The sequence below is a fragment of the Melanostigma gelatinosum genome, assembly GCF_949748355.1.
Source record: "Melanostigma gelatinosum genome assembly, chromosome: 22".
In the NCBI taxonomy this organism is placed as follows: Eukaryota; Metazoa; Chordata; class Actinopteri; order Perciformes; family Zoarcidae; genus Melanostigma; species Melanostigma gelatinosum.
The window spans coordinates 2,009,860-2,027,681 of NC_136655.1; the positions used below are offsets into that span (position 1 = coordinate 2,009,860).

Genomic DNA, 17,822 nt, shown 5'->3' on the forward strand with positions numbered 1-17,822 from the left:
AAGTAGAGGGAAACAGCTAGCCCTGGCTCTCTCCAAATGTCCTAAATGAACCTCCTAAAGCTCATAGATTCTGATGAAATGCTCGCTTCGATCACTCACCTGCAGGTGGACGTGCTGCAGTCCGTGGTCCTCAGAGCGGGACGGGACAGTAAGACAGCAGGAGTCCGCTGGCTGCTGCAGCAGGAGAACTGCTCCTGGAGACTCATCACCTCGCTGTACAGGTACACACCTCATCGTACCTGCACCTGTCTGTCCGTCCGTCTGTCCTCTTTACCTCTGATTGATCACCTGTCTGTCTCTACAGGGACCGGGTCCAGTTGGCGCTGGGAGATGACATCATGACAGACATGGTGGTGAGTGACGCAGGGACACACACACACACACACACGCACCCTGAAAGCTGCAAAAACAGATTATTTGTTGGACAAACACACACACACACACACTAACCAGCTTTCAGGCCTTCTCCTGAATACACGAGTCAGAAGCATGAATCGGACGCTGTGAAGGTGAAGTTGTGTTTGTGTGTGAAGGTTCCCAGTGAGAGTGAGAAGGTCGTGGTGGAGCAGCTCTTTCAGCGGGATGCCGTCATACGTCAGAGTCAGGTAACGCGCACACGCGCACACACACACACACACACACACACACACACACACACACACTTGTAAACATCAGATGAAATGAACACAGGCCTTCTGGATCTGCTGATTAAATGTTTGTCTTGTGCTGCAGCTGGTCATTGATTGGCTGGAGAGCATCGCTAAGGATCAGATTGGAGATTTCTCTGATAATATAGAATACTACGCCAAAAACGTCTGCTGGTGAGTTTTTGAATATCTCGTCTACAGTCGTGTGTTTTAAGATCGTGAGCTAAAGTGTGTGTGTGTGTGTGTTTCAGGGAGAACACCCTTCATGCTCTGAAGCTGAGGAGGAAGAGCGGCGCTTCCTTCACCATCCCTCTGGTCACTGAGCTGGTGAGGCCTGTTAACATGACGACACCAACACATCCTCGTCCCTAGTCTGTCTGAATTCACAGAGAGTGTGTGTGTGTGTGTGTGTGTGTGTGTTCAGGACCCAGACGCTCCTCTCCGGCAGCAGCGTCCTCTGGCGAACCTGGACAGAGAGGACGACGCCCGACTGCTGAAGAACCTGTTCACCCTGATCAGAGCCGGGATGACCGAAGAGGTAGAGACACAGAGAGACAGACGGGGAGGTGGAGAGACAGACGGGGAGGTGGAGAGACAGACGGGCGGTGGAGAGACAGACGGGGAGGTGGAGAGACAGACGGGGAGGTGGAGAGACAGACGGGGAGGTGGAGAGACAGACGGGGAGGTGGAGAGACAGACGGGGAGGTGGAGAGACAGACGGGGAGGTGGAGAGACAGACGGGGAGGTGGAGAGACAGACGGGGAGGTGGAGAGACAGACGGGGAGGTGGAGAGACAGACGGGGAGGTGGAGAGACAGACGGGGAGGTGGAGAGACAGACGGGGAGGTGGAGAGACAGACGAGGAGGTGGAGAGACAGACGGGGAGGTGGAGAGACAGACGGGGAGGTGGAGAGACAGACGGGGAGGTGGAGAGACAGACGGGGAGGTGGAGAGACAGACGGGGAGGTGGAGAGACAGACGGGGAGGTGGAGAGACAGACGGGGAGGTGGAGAGACAGACGGTAATAAAGGAGTGTATGTTGAAGTTCAGAAGGATTTATAGTTTTGTTTTTGAGAATCTAAATATCGTATGTTCTAGCTGGGACACATTGATTCATACTGTATTTAAAGAGGTGTGTGTGTGTGTGTGTGTGTGTGTGTGTGTGTGTGTGTGTGTGTGTGTGTGTGTGTGTGTGTGTGTGTGTGTGTGTGTGTGTGTGTGTGTGTGTGTGTGTGTGTGTGTGTGTGTGTGTGTGTGTGTGTGTGTGTGTGTGTGTGTGTGTGTGTGTGTGTGTGTGTGTGTGTGTGTAGGCTCAGAGGCTGTGTAAGCGCTGTGGTCAGGCCTGGAGAGCAGCAACTCTGGAAGGCTGGAAACTCTACCACGACCCCAACAGGACCTCAGGTAATCTCCAAACCCTGATACCACCTGTGTGATAAACAGAGATACACTCACACACACGTTATGATGTTGCTCACAAACCCGTGACCGACCCAGAGTCTCGTCTCTCTGCAGCGAGTGCAGAGCTGCAGGCGGTGGAAGGAAACCCTCAGAGAGGAATCTGGAAGGTCTGCTGCTGGAGGATGGCTGAGGAGGTACAACACACAACGAATAGACTTTGTTGCTTTACTTGTTCATCGTGCTGACATGTGAACATAAAACAATGGAACGAAACATGAACTTTCTGTGTGTTTGTCTGTTTTTAGGAGCAGTTAAACAGATACGAGAGAGCCATCTACGCCGCTCTCAGTGGAAACCTCAAACCGGTAACGATATGAGTTTGTGTGTTTGTTAACATAAATATATATTAATATGTTACTAACCGCAAGCAGTGGCCTCTGTTGAAGAGCTCAGTATTTAATGTTCCTATATTTGACTTTAATAGATCCTGGCAGTGTGTGAGTCATGGGAGGACTGTGTGTGGGCTCACTTCAGAGTGATGGTGGACTCGCTGGTTGAAAAGGATCTGATGTCGTCGGGTATGGCCCACCAGGAAGTGGAGACCCTGCCGCGGGAATACCTGGAGGCCAAGTACGACACACACACACACACACACACACACACACACACACACGCGCGTAAACGCAGTAGCAGTAGTGAGGATAACGTCATTTCTCTCTCTTCAGTTGGACGATGGAAAAGGTGTTTGAGGAACTTCAAGCCTCGGAGTTGAAGGTAAAACTCACACAAACTGAATGTGATTGTTGAGTCACATGACTGAACACGCACACATTAAACCAGCTTCTTTCTGTGTGTGTTTAGAGGGTGTTTGAGGAGACTAACGAGCATTACCACGTCATCCAGAAGTTTGTGATCCTCGGAGACCTGGACGGTAAGACACCTCTGACCTCTGAAGAGGAATTAAATTTGTGACAAACAAGAAGGAAAATAATAATATTATTCAGAATCAACTTCCCATGAATTCTTCTCTCTCTCTCTCTCTCTCTCTCTCTCTCGCCCCCTCTCTCCCAGGTCTGTTGGAGGAGTTTTCTGATTGGCTCACAGCCTCTAAGCCCCTCCCCTCCCACCTGTTGCGTTTCATGACTCACCTGCTGCTGTTTTACCGCTCTCTGGGTTTGGCCCTGAAGGTAAAAATCAACAACTGAGGTTTATTTGGCTTCAGGAACAGTTCAGACTGACCTGTTTGTCTCTCTGTAAGGAGGAGGTGTGTGTGGATGTCCTGAAGGCGTACGTCTCCCTCCTGATCCGGGATCGACAGACCGATCTGGTGGCGAGCTACGTGAGCCAGCTGCCCGCCGAGCTCGCCACCGTCCAGTACGCCGCTTTCCTGGAGACGGTCAGCCAGCCGGAGATGCGTCCCCGCTGCCTGCAGCTCGCCAGCGACGCCGGTGAGACGCGGAAAACAACCCAAAAACACAACTGACGGCGGTTTGATGAGTGAATACTAAACCTGCTGTCTGTGTAGGTCTGGATGTTGCTGCGATAACCAAGCTACTTCTTATGTGTGCGTTAGGCCGCTCTGTCTGCCTGGTCGTGCCGTCTGGACGTTTTAACTGAAGATGTGAAAGAAAGAATCTACAACGTGCTGCTGTTCGTAGACGGAGGCTGGATGATCGACAACAGACAGGTAAGTGTTTACGACGCCACGCGTGAGAACCAAACGTTCTCTCTCAGGGAACCAGAAACTAAACCTGTGTTTCAACCAAAGGAACCAGAAACTAAATTTAGTTTCTGTACGATATCGACAGCTGCTTAAAAAGGCCCTTTATGTTCCTGGTTTAGCGCCTCTGGTTCCACAGTTCCTGGGTCTAAAATTTCAAGGAATAGTTTGCCATTTTGGGAATATCGCTTGTTCCCTTCATGGCGGAGAGTTCTCTGTATCTATGCATTCAATATAAAGCTGCAGTCGCAAAAGGATGCACATATGCAATCTAGACGCGGTTAAACTCGATTAGCGGGGCAGGAAATGTTAAAATCACCTCTTAATAGGCCTTAATAACATCTGAAATCATGGGATTTATTTTGTCTAATTGACTTATAGAAGCAATAAGTTGCGATTGTTTGCACGTTTGTTTGGTTCGTAAATTGTTTGTTTTGTGTTTTTCAGGACTCTGAGCCGGATTCCGAGCGCAGCCACCAGATGGCGGCGCTGCGCTCTCTGTGTCTCCCTCGCCTCAACTTCCTGCTGCTCAGCGTTCTGCAGAACTCCTCCAGAGACCAGGAGGCGCTGCGCCTCGCTGACATCATCTCATCGGACCAGCACCGCCTCTACCAGGTAGCTGGAGAGATTTGATCGGCCCTGTACGTTGAGTTATGGGAACAGTGAGTTCATGTTTCTGCCCACAAATTCAGGTTTTCTCCAAAGAGGAGCTGAGGAGGTTTCTCCAGAAGTTGAGGGAGTCGTCGCTCTCTCTTCTGGACCGAGGACTCGACCCGCTGGGCTACGAGTTACAGCCGTGTACACACACACACTGAGCAGTGTTTGAATCACTGTTGTTTTTTGTTGATCTTTTTCCCTCAATAAAAGCCTGTGTTTTCCTGCAATGGTTTTGTGTAAATTGAATTTGAAGGTCTTAATGATTCTGGTGCTATAGAGCTGTGAATGATCTAAACGCCAGAGCAAACAGTTCAATGTTGTTGGTGTTTTGTGGCTTCCATCTAATTAAATTGTGAGGACTACAGAGTTGTTTACGGATGATAAATGGACATGGGTTCATGATAAGAGCACAGAGAGCCTTTAATGTAATGCCACGGCATTCGGGCTACTGAAAAATGACGAGAGTTAAGTCATAAATATTACAGTAAGAAGTTAGATTTTAAGAGTATATTTGTCAAGGAAAAAAAGTCATTTTGTGAATGAAGTCAGAATTGTTAGGGGGGAAACCATCACAATATTTCGAGAAGAAATTACATATTTTGAGTCTTAACATTTAGGCTTTTCACAGCAGGAAAAGCATTATTGATCACTTTTAAAATCCCTGTTTTCAAATTACCTGAGTTACATGCTGGCTTCTGCTATGACAATACATTAAAAGAGCAATTACAGTACCTCGAATGAATACAATATACACGATATAATAAGGTAATGTATATCATGTAATTGTAATAGGCACACACTACATGAAGTGTATATATATTAAACATGGATGTATCTTATGATATGGCGTGTAATAAATAAAAACAATGGAAATATTACTATTACTGCAAATTTATTCATATTAAGGTATTATTATGAGGACATCTGTCAACTTCTATCACAGTAGAAGTGATCAGATGTCCTAATAATAATAAAACGTCTACTATCACAGTAGAAGTTCACATGTCCTAATAATAATAAAACTTCTATCACAGTAGAAGTTCACATGTCCTAATAATAATAAAACTTCTACTATCACAGTAGAAGTTCACATGTCCTAATAATAATAAAACTTCTATCACAGTAGAAGTTCACATGTCCTAATAATAATAAAACTTCTATCACAGTAGAAGTTCACATGTCCTAATAATAATAAAACTTCTATCACAGTAGAAGTTCACATGTCCTAATAATAATAAAACTTCTATCACAGTAGAAGTTCACATGTCCTAATAATAATAAAACTTCTATCACAGTAGAAGTTCACATGTCCTAATAATAATAAAACTTCTATCACAGTAGAAGTTCACATGTCCTAATAATAATAAAACTTCTATCACAGTAGAAGTTCACATGTCCTAATAATAATAAAACTTCTATCACAGTAGAAGTTCACATGTCCTAATAATAATAAAACTTCTACTATCACAGCAGAAGTTCACATGTCCTAATAATAATAAAACTTCTATCACAGTAGAAGTTCACATGTCCTAATAATAATAAAACTTCTATCACAGTAGAAGTTCACATGTCCTAATAATAATAAAACTTCTATCACAGTAGAAGTTCACATGTCCTAATAATAATAAAACTTCTATCACAGTAGAAGTTCACATGTCCTAATAATAATAAAACTTCTACTATCACAGCAGACGTTCACATGTCCTAATAATAATAAAACTTCTATCACAGTAGAAGTTATCAGATGTCCTAATAATAATAAAACTTCTATCACAGTAGAAGTTATCAGATGTTCTAATAATAATAAAACTTCTACTATCACAGTAGAAGTCATCAGATTATTAGAACATCTGTTAACTTCTATCACAGTAGAAGTTATCAGATGTTCTAATAATAATAAAACTTCTACTATCACAGTAGAAGTTATCAGATGTCCTAATAATAATAAAACTTCTACTATCACAGTAGAAGTTATCAGATGTTCTAATAATAATAAAACTTCTTCTATCACAGTAGAAGTTATCAGATGTCCTAATAATAATAAAACTTCTACTATCACAGTAGAAGTTATCAGATGTTCTAATAATAATAAAACTTCTTCTATCACAGTAGAAGTTATCAGATGTTCTAATAATAATAAAACTTCTACTATCACAGTAGAAGTTATCAGATGTTCTAATAATAATAAAACTTCTTCTATCACAGTAGAAGTTATCAGATGTCCTAATAATAATAAAACTTCTACTATCACAGTAGAAGTTATCAGATGTCCTAATAATAATAAAACTTCTTCTATCACAGTAGAAGTTATCAGATGTCCTAATAATAATAAAACTTCTACTATCACAGTAGAAGTTATCAGATGTCCTAATAAGGAAGTTAGACCTCTGTGAAGGAGTGATGCCCAGATTAATTACAGGCTCTTCACTTGGTCCAGTTCAGATTTGTTTTTTTTGATATCCGCGAAACCAGCTCCTCCACGAATACCTGAACTAATCTGCGTTCTTTAGTTCTTCCTGTGACCTGTCCAAGGTTCAGAAAGTGCGTCATAATATTCTGATTCATTTATTGAATCAGAATCTGCGTTCTTTGGTTCTTCCTGTGCCGTTGCACCTGGCCAAGGTGGAGTAAGTGCGTCCCAATATACTGAGGCGGCTGTTAAATCAGAATCTGCGTTCTTTATTTCTTCCTGTGCCGTTGCACCTGGCCAAGGTTCAGAAAGTTCGTCCTGATGTACTGAGCCAGTTGCTGAATCAGAACCTTCATTCTTTAGTTCTTCCTGTGCTGTTGCATCTGGCCAAGGTTCAGAAAGTTCGTCCGCATATACTGATTCATTTGTTGAATCAGAATCTGCGTTCTTCAGTTCTTCCTGTGCCGTTGCACCTGGCCAAGGTTCAGAAAGTTCGTCCTCATATGCTGATTCATTTGTTGAATCAGAATCTGCGTTCTTTAGTTCTTCCTGTGCCGTTGCATCTGGCCAAGGTTCAGAAAGTTCATCAGCTGAGCACACCCCGTCTGTCTGTGATGTTTCTGCTCTATCCATGGAGATTGTTTCCCGAACCTCCTTTCCACATATAAAGATGTTGGAGATGGCTTTGCCCACAGACGAGAAGAACTTGCAGACGGTGTTGGGCTTTTTGGGTCGTGTCAGGTGATATTTGACACAGAAGGCAATGCCGTTCCCAAGTTCTTGTTCCTCTAATCTCATGTCCAACATCACCTCTCTTGAATCGCCCCAATGCCTAGAAAGTTTCTTGAAAATGGCCTTGTCAAGATTTTTTAATGTTGTTGGATCAAAATCGATATCTTGGACTTCGATCCACGTTCTGTCAAACAGACGCATAGTGATGGCCTCGTGGTCTTCAGTGTTCCAGGTCAGTTTTGTTTTCTTGAATATCCGCGAAACCAGAGCCTCCACGAATACCTGAACTGACCTTTTCTTTAGTTCTTCCTGTGCCGTTGCACCTGGCCAAGGTTCAGAAAGTTCGTCCTGATGTACTGAGCCAGTTGCTGAATCAGAACCTTCATTCTTTATTTCTTCCTGTGCTGTTGCATCTGGCCAAGGTTCACAAAGTTCATCAGCTGAGCACACCCCGTCTGTCTGTGATGTTTCTGCTCTATCCATGGAGATTGTTTCCCGAACCTCCTTTCCACATATGAAGATGTTGGAGATGGCTTTGCCCACAGACGAGAAGAACTTGCAGACAGTGTTGGGCTTTTTGGGTCGTGTCAGGTGATATTTGACACAGGAGGCAATGCAGTTCCCAAGTTCTTGTTCATCTAATCTCATGTACAACAGCACCTCTCTTGAATCGCCACAATTCCTAGAAAGTTTCTTGAAAATGGCTTTGTCAAGATTTTTTAATGTTGTTGGATCAAAATCGATATCTTGGACTTCGATCCACGTTCTGTCAAACAGACGCATAGTGATGGCCTCGTGGTCTTCAGTGTTCCAGGTCAGTTTTGTTTTCTTGAACATCCGCGAAACCAGAGCCTCCACGAATACCTGAACTGACCTTTTCTTTAGTTCTTCCTGTGCTGTTGCACCTGGCCAAGGTTCAGAAAGTTCGTCCGCATATACTGATTCATTTGTTGAATCAGAATCTGCGTTCTTTAGTTCTTCCTGTGCCGTTGCACCTGGCCCAGGTTCAGAAAGTGTGTCCGCATATACTGATTCATTTGTTGAATCAGAATCTGCGTTCTTTAGTTCTTCCTGTGCCGTTGCACCTGGCCCAGGTTCAGAAAGTGTGTCCGCATATACTGATTCATTTGTTGAATCAGAATCTGCGTTCTTTAGTTCTTCCTGTGCTGTTGCATCTGGCCAAGGTTCAGAAAGTTCATCAGCTGAACACACCCCCTCTGTCTGTGATGTTTCTGCTCTATCCATGGAGATTGTTTCCCGAACCTCCTTTCCATACATGAAGATGTTGGAGACGGCTTTGCCCACAGAAGAGAACTTGCAGCCTGTGTTGGGCTTTTTGGGTCGTGTCAGGTGATATTTGACACAGGAGGCAATGCAGTTCCCAAGTTCTTGTTCCTCTAATCTCATGTCCAACATCACCTCTCTTGAATCGTCCCAATACCAAGAAAGTTTCTTGAAAATGGCCGCGTCAAGATTTTTTAATGTTGTTGGATCAAAATCGATATCTTGGACTTCGATCCACGTTCTGTCAAACAGACGCATAGTGATGGCCTCGGGGTCTGCAGTGTTCCAGGTCAGTTTTGTTTTCTTGAATATCCGCGAAACCAGCGCCTCCACGAATACCTGAACTGACCTTTTCTTTAGTTCTTCCTGTGCTGTTGCACCTGGCCAAGGTTCAGAAAGTTCATCAGCTGAACACACCCCCTCTGTCTGTGATGTTTCTGCTCTATCCAGCTTTTTGGGTTGTGTCAGGGACATGATTATCAGTTCATCATTCAAATGATGAGGTTTCTGTTTATCCATTGCTAATGTCATTGTAGTCTAACTCTCTGTAAGGATCTCAGGTAAAGGTCTGTGATTATCACTCTAAATTCAGGCACTGGGGTACTATGACAAGTGTCTGTGAAAGACATCAACGGCGATCACGTGACGTCACAGATGACACACAGAGGTTCTAGAACACAGAGGTGACGCACAGAGGTTCTATAACGCAAACAGCGGACTCAGCGACATCAAAGGCGATCACGTGACATAACACAATCCCGAGACAGAACGCAAACAACGGACGCAGCGCATCGTTCTATTTCAAGCCTTTGTGACATTACGTGAACGACACGTGATGCACGTCCGTTGTTTGCGTACAAAACGTGTAAAAAAAAAAAAAAACGTTTAAAATAAAACGTGTAATTTTCCTGATTATGCTTAAATCCTTTTACTGAAGTTTTGTTTTACATTTTTACAATATTTCTACATGTTTACATCAGTGGGAATGCAGTATATAAGCACTGAACTATAGGGGCAGCATAGTGTCTCACGGCATCCAATCTACCGAGAAAGCAAAAGAAGAAGAAGAAGAAGAAGACGACGAAGAAGAAGAAGAAGAAGAAGACGAAGAAGACGAAGAAGAATCAATTATCACGAAGAAGAAGCCTGTCAATCCTCGTGAAGCGGGAATTTGTAGCCCACTATCATGGACTGGTAAATTACATTTCACTGGGTTTTGAACATGAATCATCTTATACACATGTTGTTATATTTTTAATTATTCCCGTCGAACCGTTAGCTTGTTATTTAGCCTGCTATTGCGGCTATTTTACTGTGTTAGCTGGTGGCTAACTAAACCGTTCATAATCCATGCTGATGCTAATCAGGATAAATGCTGGTTTGTGTACTATTGACATGTTTTAACCATCGCTAAACACGTGGTTCTCGGTCAGTTATTGGAGATAATATATATGTATGATCTGTTATTGATTACACAAAGTTTAAATTATCACCGCTGAATGAACTATCAACAAACAGCTGTTTATTGTCGTTAGTACAGTTGGTATTACTGTCTATCAGGGAGTGCTTTCAGCTGTTAATGAATAGTTAGTTAACTAGTTAGTTACGTTATGTATTAGTACTTAAGTGCATTTACTATTGTACAATACAATTTGAGGTACTTGTACTTCCATTTTCTGCTACTGTATACTTCTAACGTTACTCCACTACTCTTCAGAGGGAAATGTCGTAGTTTGTTACACAGATTATTCATTCAAAAATACAAATTAACAAATATATTATGATGTATTATTATAGTTTAAGATACTCAGCAGTATTCTTTAAAAGTAGCTCCACGGTTAGTGATGAACACATTACTGCATTCATATTTAAAATCTATCAAGATATTGTTTATGATTTAGAAATGAGCCTTTCTGCATAATGACTATAGGTATTCTTAGATACTTTTCACTGAAGTAGAATTGACTTGTAACAGAGTTACTCTACTACTTCTACTAAAGTACGTCTTCCAGCTGGTCGAACACATACGAGACTGCTAGAAACGTACAAAAGTACAGTTTCAGTGGTGAAACATTTGTCTCACATCAACAGAACTTCTTACGTTTCATTACAAGCAAAGAACTTCTTCTGCTTCAAGCTCAATACGTAAACGCTGCCACAATAAAGGGTTCTTTGACTAAAACACTCGAGTCCTTTACGGTCTTCCATCTAGAAGAAACTCAGAAATTAAGTTTATTTTACCATAACGTTTCATCATATAATGAACATTAAAATATGAAATATAGGGATTTGATTCAAGTTTTTGTGCTGCAATGAAAGGTATTGAATAAAACGAAGAATGGTACATGATACTTTCAGTGGTAAGAAGTAGTATGTGTTGCGTGTGTATTTGCGTACTCGTCTTTCCTTCCAGGGGTCAGGGTGAGCTGCTGTCTCCGGTGGTTCGAGATGACGAGGTGACGATCGCTGCACGAAGGAGGAGGAAGACGACGGTGGCTTGTATCCTTCAGCTGGGAATGACTGTGTGTGTTTAGCTTCAGGTTAAATGTCTTCAACTGGATTCAGACCATTGGTAGGATGTAAAAAGTTATGAATGCTCAAATACAACAAGTGTTTCTGTGAGGTGGAGACCTGTCAGCATTCATTAATGACGTCTGGGCCCCGTTCCACGTACGTGTCTAACTTAGTTAGCCGGATACTTTTCAGGATAAGATGATGTAGATCAGGCTTTTCGGTTCCACGAAGCAAGTTCGGCAAAATCACCATGGCAACGCATCCAAAAGCTTGAACCTGCTCCAGCGCAGGCTCAGTGAAGGTAGCTGGATAAGCTGGTCACTCCCCCGGAAAACATGGCAGCTCCTGTCACATACGGACTTGCGCATATACTGGGGGTTATACGGGAGTTCCGGAAATGCATGTAAAGTGAGACACACGGTGATCCTTAAAACCAGCGGAGCAAACTAAGAAGCCTCTGTTGCATTAATGTGCAGCTCCCTTCCTCAGAGATCCACTGATGAAGGAGGATATTAGTTAGATGAGCGTTTTATAGGGAGAGACTTCTTCCACATCGCCAAGATCCGTCATCACATCACGATGACTTCCTATACGAGCGCTATCCATTCTGCCCACAAGGAATCATTTATTTACAGAGCTTCTGGAGCAGACATTGAACACCACACGCCCAGCCGAGCACTGACTGTCTCAGACTGGATGCAGCCTTGTGCTGTTCTGCGAGTGCTACATTTTAGTACAGTGTCTGCGATGCGGAGAACATGGGGAAAGCCGCTGCATGCCGTGCTGTTCGTACAGTTCATTTGGCGCTTAATAAACTTATGGATGTGTTCATTACATTATGGCACATATTGTGCTGACTCAGCATTCTGAATTGTGTGTGTGCTTAGTGTGTACTTGCTCTCATGTCCTCTTGATGGCTGGTTGCATACATGAGGTTAAAGCACTCATAATGATATGACTGTGTTATTAGTACACAGCACATCATTACTGTAGAACATGATGAAGGTGGACTCATGATAAGAATAGAGAGAATCACACACTATTTCTTTTCACTGCTGCAATTGATTGAATGTCTGATTATGAATAATACACATACTGATCCGCCCATAAACAGATTCTCTCTCACACATATTCAAACTAGTTCTATATGGTAATCTACACATACATGTATATACACACACATATATATGTATATATGTAATATATATATACATAGATATAGTAGGCTACATGATACATAAGGGCATACAGTACATATATCCTCATATTAATGAGTATCAGATCCTCGTTGGGCTTGTTTTTCTCTACTTATTCTGAAAGAGTTGAGATCATTATTGTCGCTGTAGATCTCATTGGATGATGCATCATGAAGTCTACTGCCAGCAGCACATTAAAGACATGTCATGTGATTGGTTGGGGTGATGAGGCATTAAAATTAGCTGATACATCCTCGGAGACCTGGACGGTAAGACACCTCTGACCTCTGAAGAGGAATTCAATTTGTGACAAACAAGAAGGAAAATAATAATATTATTATTCAGAATCAACTTCCCATGAATACTTCTCTCTCTCTCTCTCTCTCTCTCTCTCTCTCTCTCTCTCTCTCTCTCTCTCTCTCTCTCTCTCTCTCTCTCTCTCTCTCTCTCTCTCTCTCTCTCTCTCTCTCTCTCTCTCTCTCTCTCTCTCGCCCTCTCTCTCCCAGGTCTGTTGGAGGAGTTTTCTGATTGGCTCACAGCCTCTAAGCCCCTCCCCTCCCACCTGTTGCGTTTCATGACTCACCTGCTGCTGTTTTACCGCTCTCTGGGTTTGGCCCTGAAGGTAAAAATCAACAACTGAGGTTTATTTGGCTTCAGGAACAGTTCAGACTGACCTGTTTGTCTCTCTGTAAGGAGGAGGTGTGTGTGGATGTCCTGAAGGCGTACGTCTCCCTCCTGATCCGGGATCGACAGACCGATCTGGTGGCGAGCTACGTGAGCCAGCTGCCCGCCGAGCTCGCCACCGTCCAGTACGCCGCTTTCCTGGAGACGGTCAGCCAGCCGGAGATGCGTCCCCGCTGCCTGCAGCTCGCCAGCGACGCCGGTGAGACGCGGAAAACAACCCAAAAACACAACTGACGGCGGTTTGATGAGTGAATACTAAACCTGCTGTCTGTGTAGGTCTGGATGTTGCTGCGATAACCAAGCTACTTCTTATGTGTGCGTTAGGCCGCTCTGTCTGCCTGGTCGTGCCGTCTGGACGTTTTAACTGAAGATGTGAAAGAAAGAATCTACAACGTGCTGCTGTTCGTAGACGGAGGCTGGATGATCGACAACAGACAGGTAAGTGTTTACGACGCCACGCGTGAGAACCAAACGTTCTCTCTCAGGGAACCAGAAACTAAACCTGTGTTTCAACCAAAGGAACCAGAAACTAAATTTAGTTTCTGTACGATATCGTCAGCTGCTTAAAAAGGCCCTTTATGTTCCTGGTTTAGCGCCTCTGGTTCCACAGTTCCTGGGTCTAAAATTTCAAGGAATAGTTTGCCATTTTGGGAATATCGCTTGTTCCCTTCATGGCGGAGAGTTCTCTGTATCTATGCATTCAATATAAAGCTGCAGTCGCAAAAGGATGCACATATGCAATCTAGACGCGGTTAAACTCGATTAGCGGGGCAGGAAATGTTAAAATCACCTCTTAATAGGCCTTAATAACATCTGAAATCATGGGATTTATTTTGTCTAATTGACTTATAGAAGCAATAAGTTGCGATTGTTTGCACGTTTGTTTGGTTCGTAAATTGTTTGTTTTGTGTTTTTCAGGACTCTGAGCCGGATTCCGAGCGCAGCCACCAGATGGCGGCGCTGCGCTCTCTGTGTCTCCCTCGCCTCAACTTCCTGCTGCTCAGCGTTCTGCAGAACTCCTCCAGAGACCAGGAGGCGCTGCGCCTCGCTGACATCATCTCATCGGACCAGCACCGCCTCTACCAGGTAGCTGGAGAGATTTGATCGGCCCTGTACGTTGAGTTATGGGAACAGTGAGTTCATGTTTCTGCCCACAAATTCAGGTTTTCTCCAAAGAGGAGCTGAGGAGGTTTCTCCAGAAGTTGAGGGAGTCGTCGCTCTCTCTTCTGGACCGAGGACTCGACCCGCTGGGCTACGAGTTACAGCCGTGTACACACACACACTGAGCAGTGTTTGAATCACTGTTGTTTTTTGTTGATCTTTTTCCCTCAATAAAAGCCTGTGTTTTCCTGCAATGGTTTTGTGTAAATTGAATTTGAAGGTCTTAATGATTCTGGTGCTATAGAGCTGTGAATGATCTAAACGCCAGAGCAAACAGTTCAATGTTGTTGGTGTTTTGTGGCTTCCATCTAATTAAATTGTGAGGACTACAGAGTTGTTTACGGATGATAAATGGACATGGGTTCATGATAAGAGCACAGAGAGCCTTTAATGTAATGCCACGGCATTCGGGCTACTGAAAAATGACGAGAGTTAAGTCATAAATATTACAGTAAGAAGTTAGATTTTAAGAGTATATTTGTCAAGGAAAAAAAGTCATTTTGTGAATGAAGTCAGAATTGTTAGGGGGGAAACCATCACAATATTTCGAGAAGAAATTACATATTTTGAGTCTTAACATTTAGGCTTTTCACAGCAGGAAAAGCATTATTGATCACTTTTAAAATCCCTGTTTTCAAATTACCTGAGTTACATGCTGGCTTCTGCTATGACAATACATTAAAAGAGCAATTACAGTACCTCGAATGAATACAATATACACGATATAATAAGGTAATGTATATCATGTAATTGTAATAGGCACACACTACATGAAGTGTATATATATTAAACATGGACGTATCTTATGATATGGCGTGTAATAAATAAAAACAATGGAAATATTACTATTACTGCAAATTTATTCATATTAAGGTATTATTATGAGGACATCTGTCAACTTCTATCACAGTAGAAGTGATCAGATGTCCTAATAATAATAAAACTTCTACTATCACAGTAGAAGTTCACATGTCCTAATAATAATAAAACTTCTACTATCACAGTAGTTCACATGTCCTAATAATAATAAAACTTCTACTATCACAGTAGTTCACATGTCCTAATAATAATAAAACTTCTACTATCACAGTAGTTCACATGTCCTAATAATAATAAAACTTCTACTATCACAGTAGTTCACATGTCCTAATAATAATAAAACTTCTACTATCACAGTAGTTCACATGTCCTAATAATAATAAAACTTCTACTATCACAGTAGAAGTTCACATGTCCTAATAATAATAAAACTTCTACTATCACAGTAGAAGTTCACATGTCCTAATAATAATAAAACTTCTATCACAGTAGAAGTTCACATGTCCTAATAATAATAAAACTTCTATCACAGTAGAAGTTCACATGTCCTAATAATAATAAAACTTCTATCACAGTAGAAGTTCACATGTCCTAATAATAATAAAACTTCTATCACAGTAGAAGTTCACATGTCCTAATAATAATAAAACTTCTATCACAGTAGAAGTTCACATGTCCTAATAATAATAAAACTTCTATCACAGTAGAAGTTCACATGTCCTAATAATAATAAAACTTCTACTATCACAGCAGACGTTCACATGTCCTAATAATAATAAAACTTCTATCACAGTAGAAGTTATCAGATGTTCTAATAATAATAAAACTTCTACTGTCACAGTAGAAGTCATCAGATTATTAGAACATCTGTTAACTTCTATCACAGTAGAAGTTCACATGTCCTAATAATAATAAAACTTCTACTATCACAGTAGAAGTTCACATGTCCTAATAATAATAAAACTTCTACTATCACAGTAGAAGTTCACATGTCCTAATAATAATAAAACTTCTACTATCACAGTAGAAGTTCACATGTTCTAATAATAATAAAACTTCTACTATCACAGTAGAAGTTATCAGATGTTCTAATAATAATAAAACTTCTTCTATCACAGTAGAAGTTATCAGATGTCCTAATAATAATAAAACTTCTACTATCACAGTAGAAGTTATCAGATGTCCTAATAATAATAAAACTTCTTCTATCACAGTAGAAGTTATCAGATGTCCTAATAAGGAAGTTAGACCTCTGTGAAGGAGTGATGCCCAGATTAATTACAGGCTCTTCACTTGGTCCAGTTCAGATTTGTTTTTTTTGATATCCGCGAAACCAGCTCCTCCACGAATACCTGAACTAATCTGCGTTCTTTAGTTCTTCCTGTGACCTGTCCAAGGTTCAGAAAGTGCGTCATAATATTCTGATTCATTTATTGAATCAGAATCTGCGTTCTTTGGTTCTTCCTGTGCCGTTGCACCTGGCCAAGGTGGAGTAAGTGCGTCCCAATATACTGAGGCGGCTGTTAAATCAGAATCTGCGTTCTTCAGTTCTTCCTGTGCTGTTGCACCTGGCCAAGGTTCAGAAAGTTCGTCCTGATGTACTGAGCCAGTTGCTGAATCAGAACCTTCATTCTTTATTTCTTCCTGTGCTGTTGCATCTGGCCAAGGTTCAGAAAGTTCGTCCTCATATGCTGATTCATTTGTTGAATCAGAATCTGCGTTCTTCAGTTCTTCCTGTGCTGTTGCATCTGGCCCAGGTTCAGAAAGTTCATCAGCTGAGCACACCCCGTCTGTCTGTGATGTTTCTGCTCTATCCATGGAGATTGTTTCCCGAACCTTCTTTCCACATATAAAGATGTTGGAGATGGCTTTGCCCACAGACGAGAAGAACTTGCAGACGGTGTTGGGCTTTTTGGGTCGTGTCAGGTGATATTTGACACAGAAGGCAATGCAGTCCCCAAGTTCTTGTTCCTCTAATCTCATGTCCAACATCACCGCTCTTGAATCGCCCCAATACCAAGAAAGTTTCTTGAAAATGGCCTTGTCAAGATTTTTTAATGTTGTTGGATCAAAATCGATATCTTGGACTTCGATCCACGTTCTGTCAAACAGACGCATAGTGATGGCCTCGTGGTCTTCAGTGTTCCAGGTCAGTTTTGTTTTCTTGAATATCCGCGAAACCAGAGCCTCCACGAATACCTGAACTGACCTTTTCTTTAGTTCTTCCTGTGCTGTTGCACCTGGCCAAGGTTCAGAAAGTTCATCAGCTGAACACACCCCCTCTGTCTGTGATGTTTCTGCTCTATCCAGCTTTTTGGGTTGTGTCAGGGACATGATTATCAGTTCATCATTCAAATGATGAGGTTTCTGTTTATCCATTGCTAATGTCATTGTAGTCTAACTCTCTGTAAGGATCTCAGGTAAAGGTCTGTGATTATCACTCTAAACTCAGGCACTGGGGTACTATGACAAGTGTCTGTGAAAGACATCAACGGCGATCACGTGACGTCACAGATGACACACAGAGGTTCTAGAACACAGAGGTGACGCACAGAGGTTCTATAACGCAAACAGCGGACTCAGCGACATCAAAGGCGATCA

At 42.4% G+C, this 17,822-nt stretch overlaps 1 protein-coding gene across 1 annotated transcript; it reads left to right on the plus strand.

Moving 5' to 3' along the window:
- The first annotated feature begins 3,353 nt into the window (after positions 1–3,353).
- LOC306795783 (nuclear pore complex protein Nup107-like) lies at positions 3,354–4,648 on the plus strand. The gene is made up of 4 exons (XM_079294411.1): positions 3,354–3,492; positions 3,618–3,731; positions 4,212–4,379; positions 4,457–4,648. Exons 2-4 carry the CDS (start codon positions 3,714–3,716, stop codon positions 4,577–4,579), a joined length of 309 nt encoding a protein of 102 aa, XP_079150537.1. The 5' UTR covers positions 3,354–3,492; positions 3,618–3,713; the 3' UTR covers positions 4,580–4,648.
- The last annotated feature ends 13,174 nt before the right edge of the window (positions 4,649–17,822 follow it).

Bases quoted from the DNA above. Each gene is read 5' to 3' on its own strand.
- LOC306795783 (XM_079294411.1), top strand. The intron at 4,380-4,456 runs GTAGCTGGAGAG...CCACAAATTCAG, and splicing joins ACCAGCACCGCCTCTACCAG to GTTTTCTCCAAAGAGGAGCT.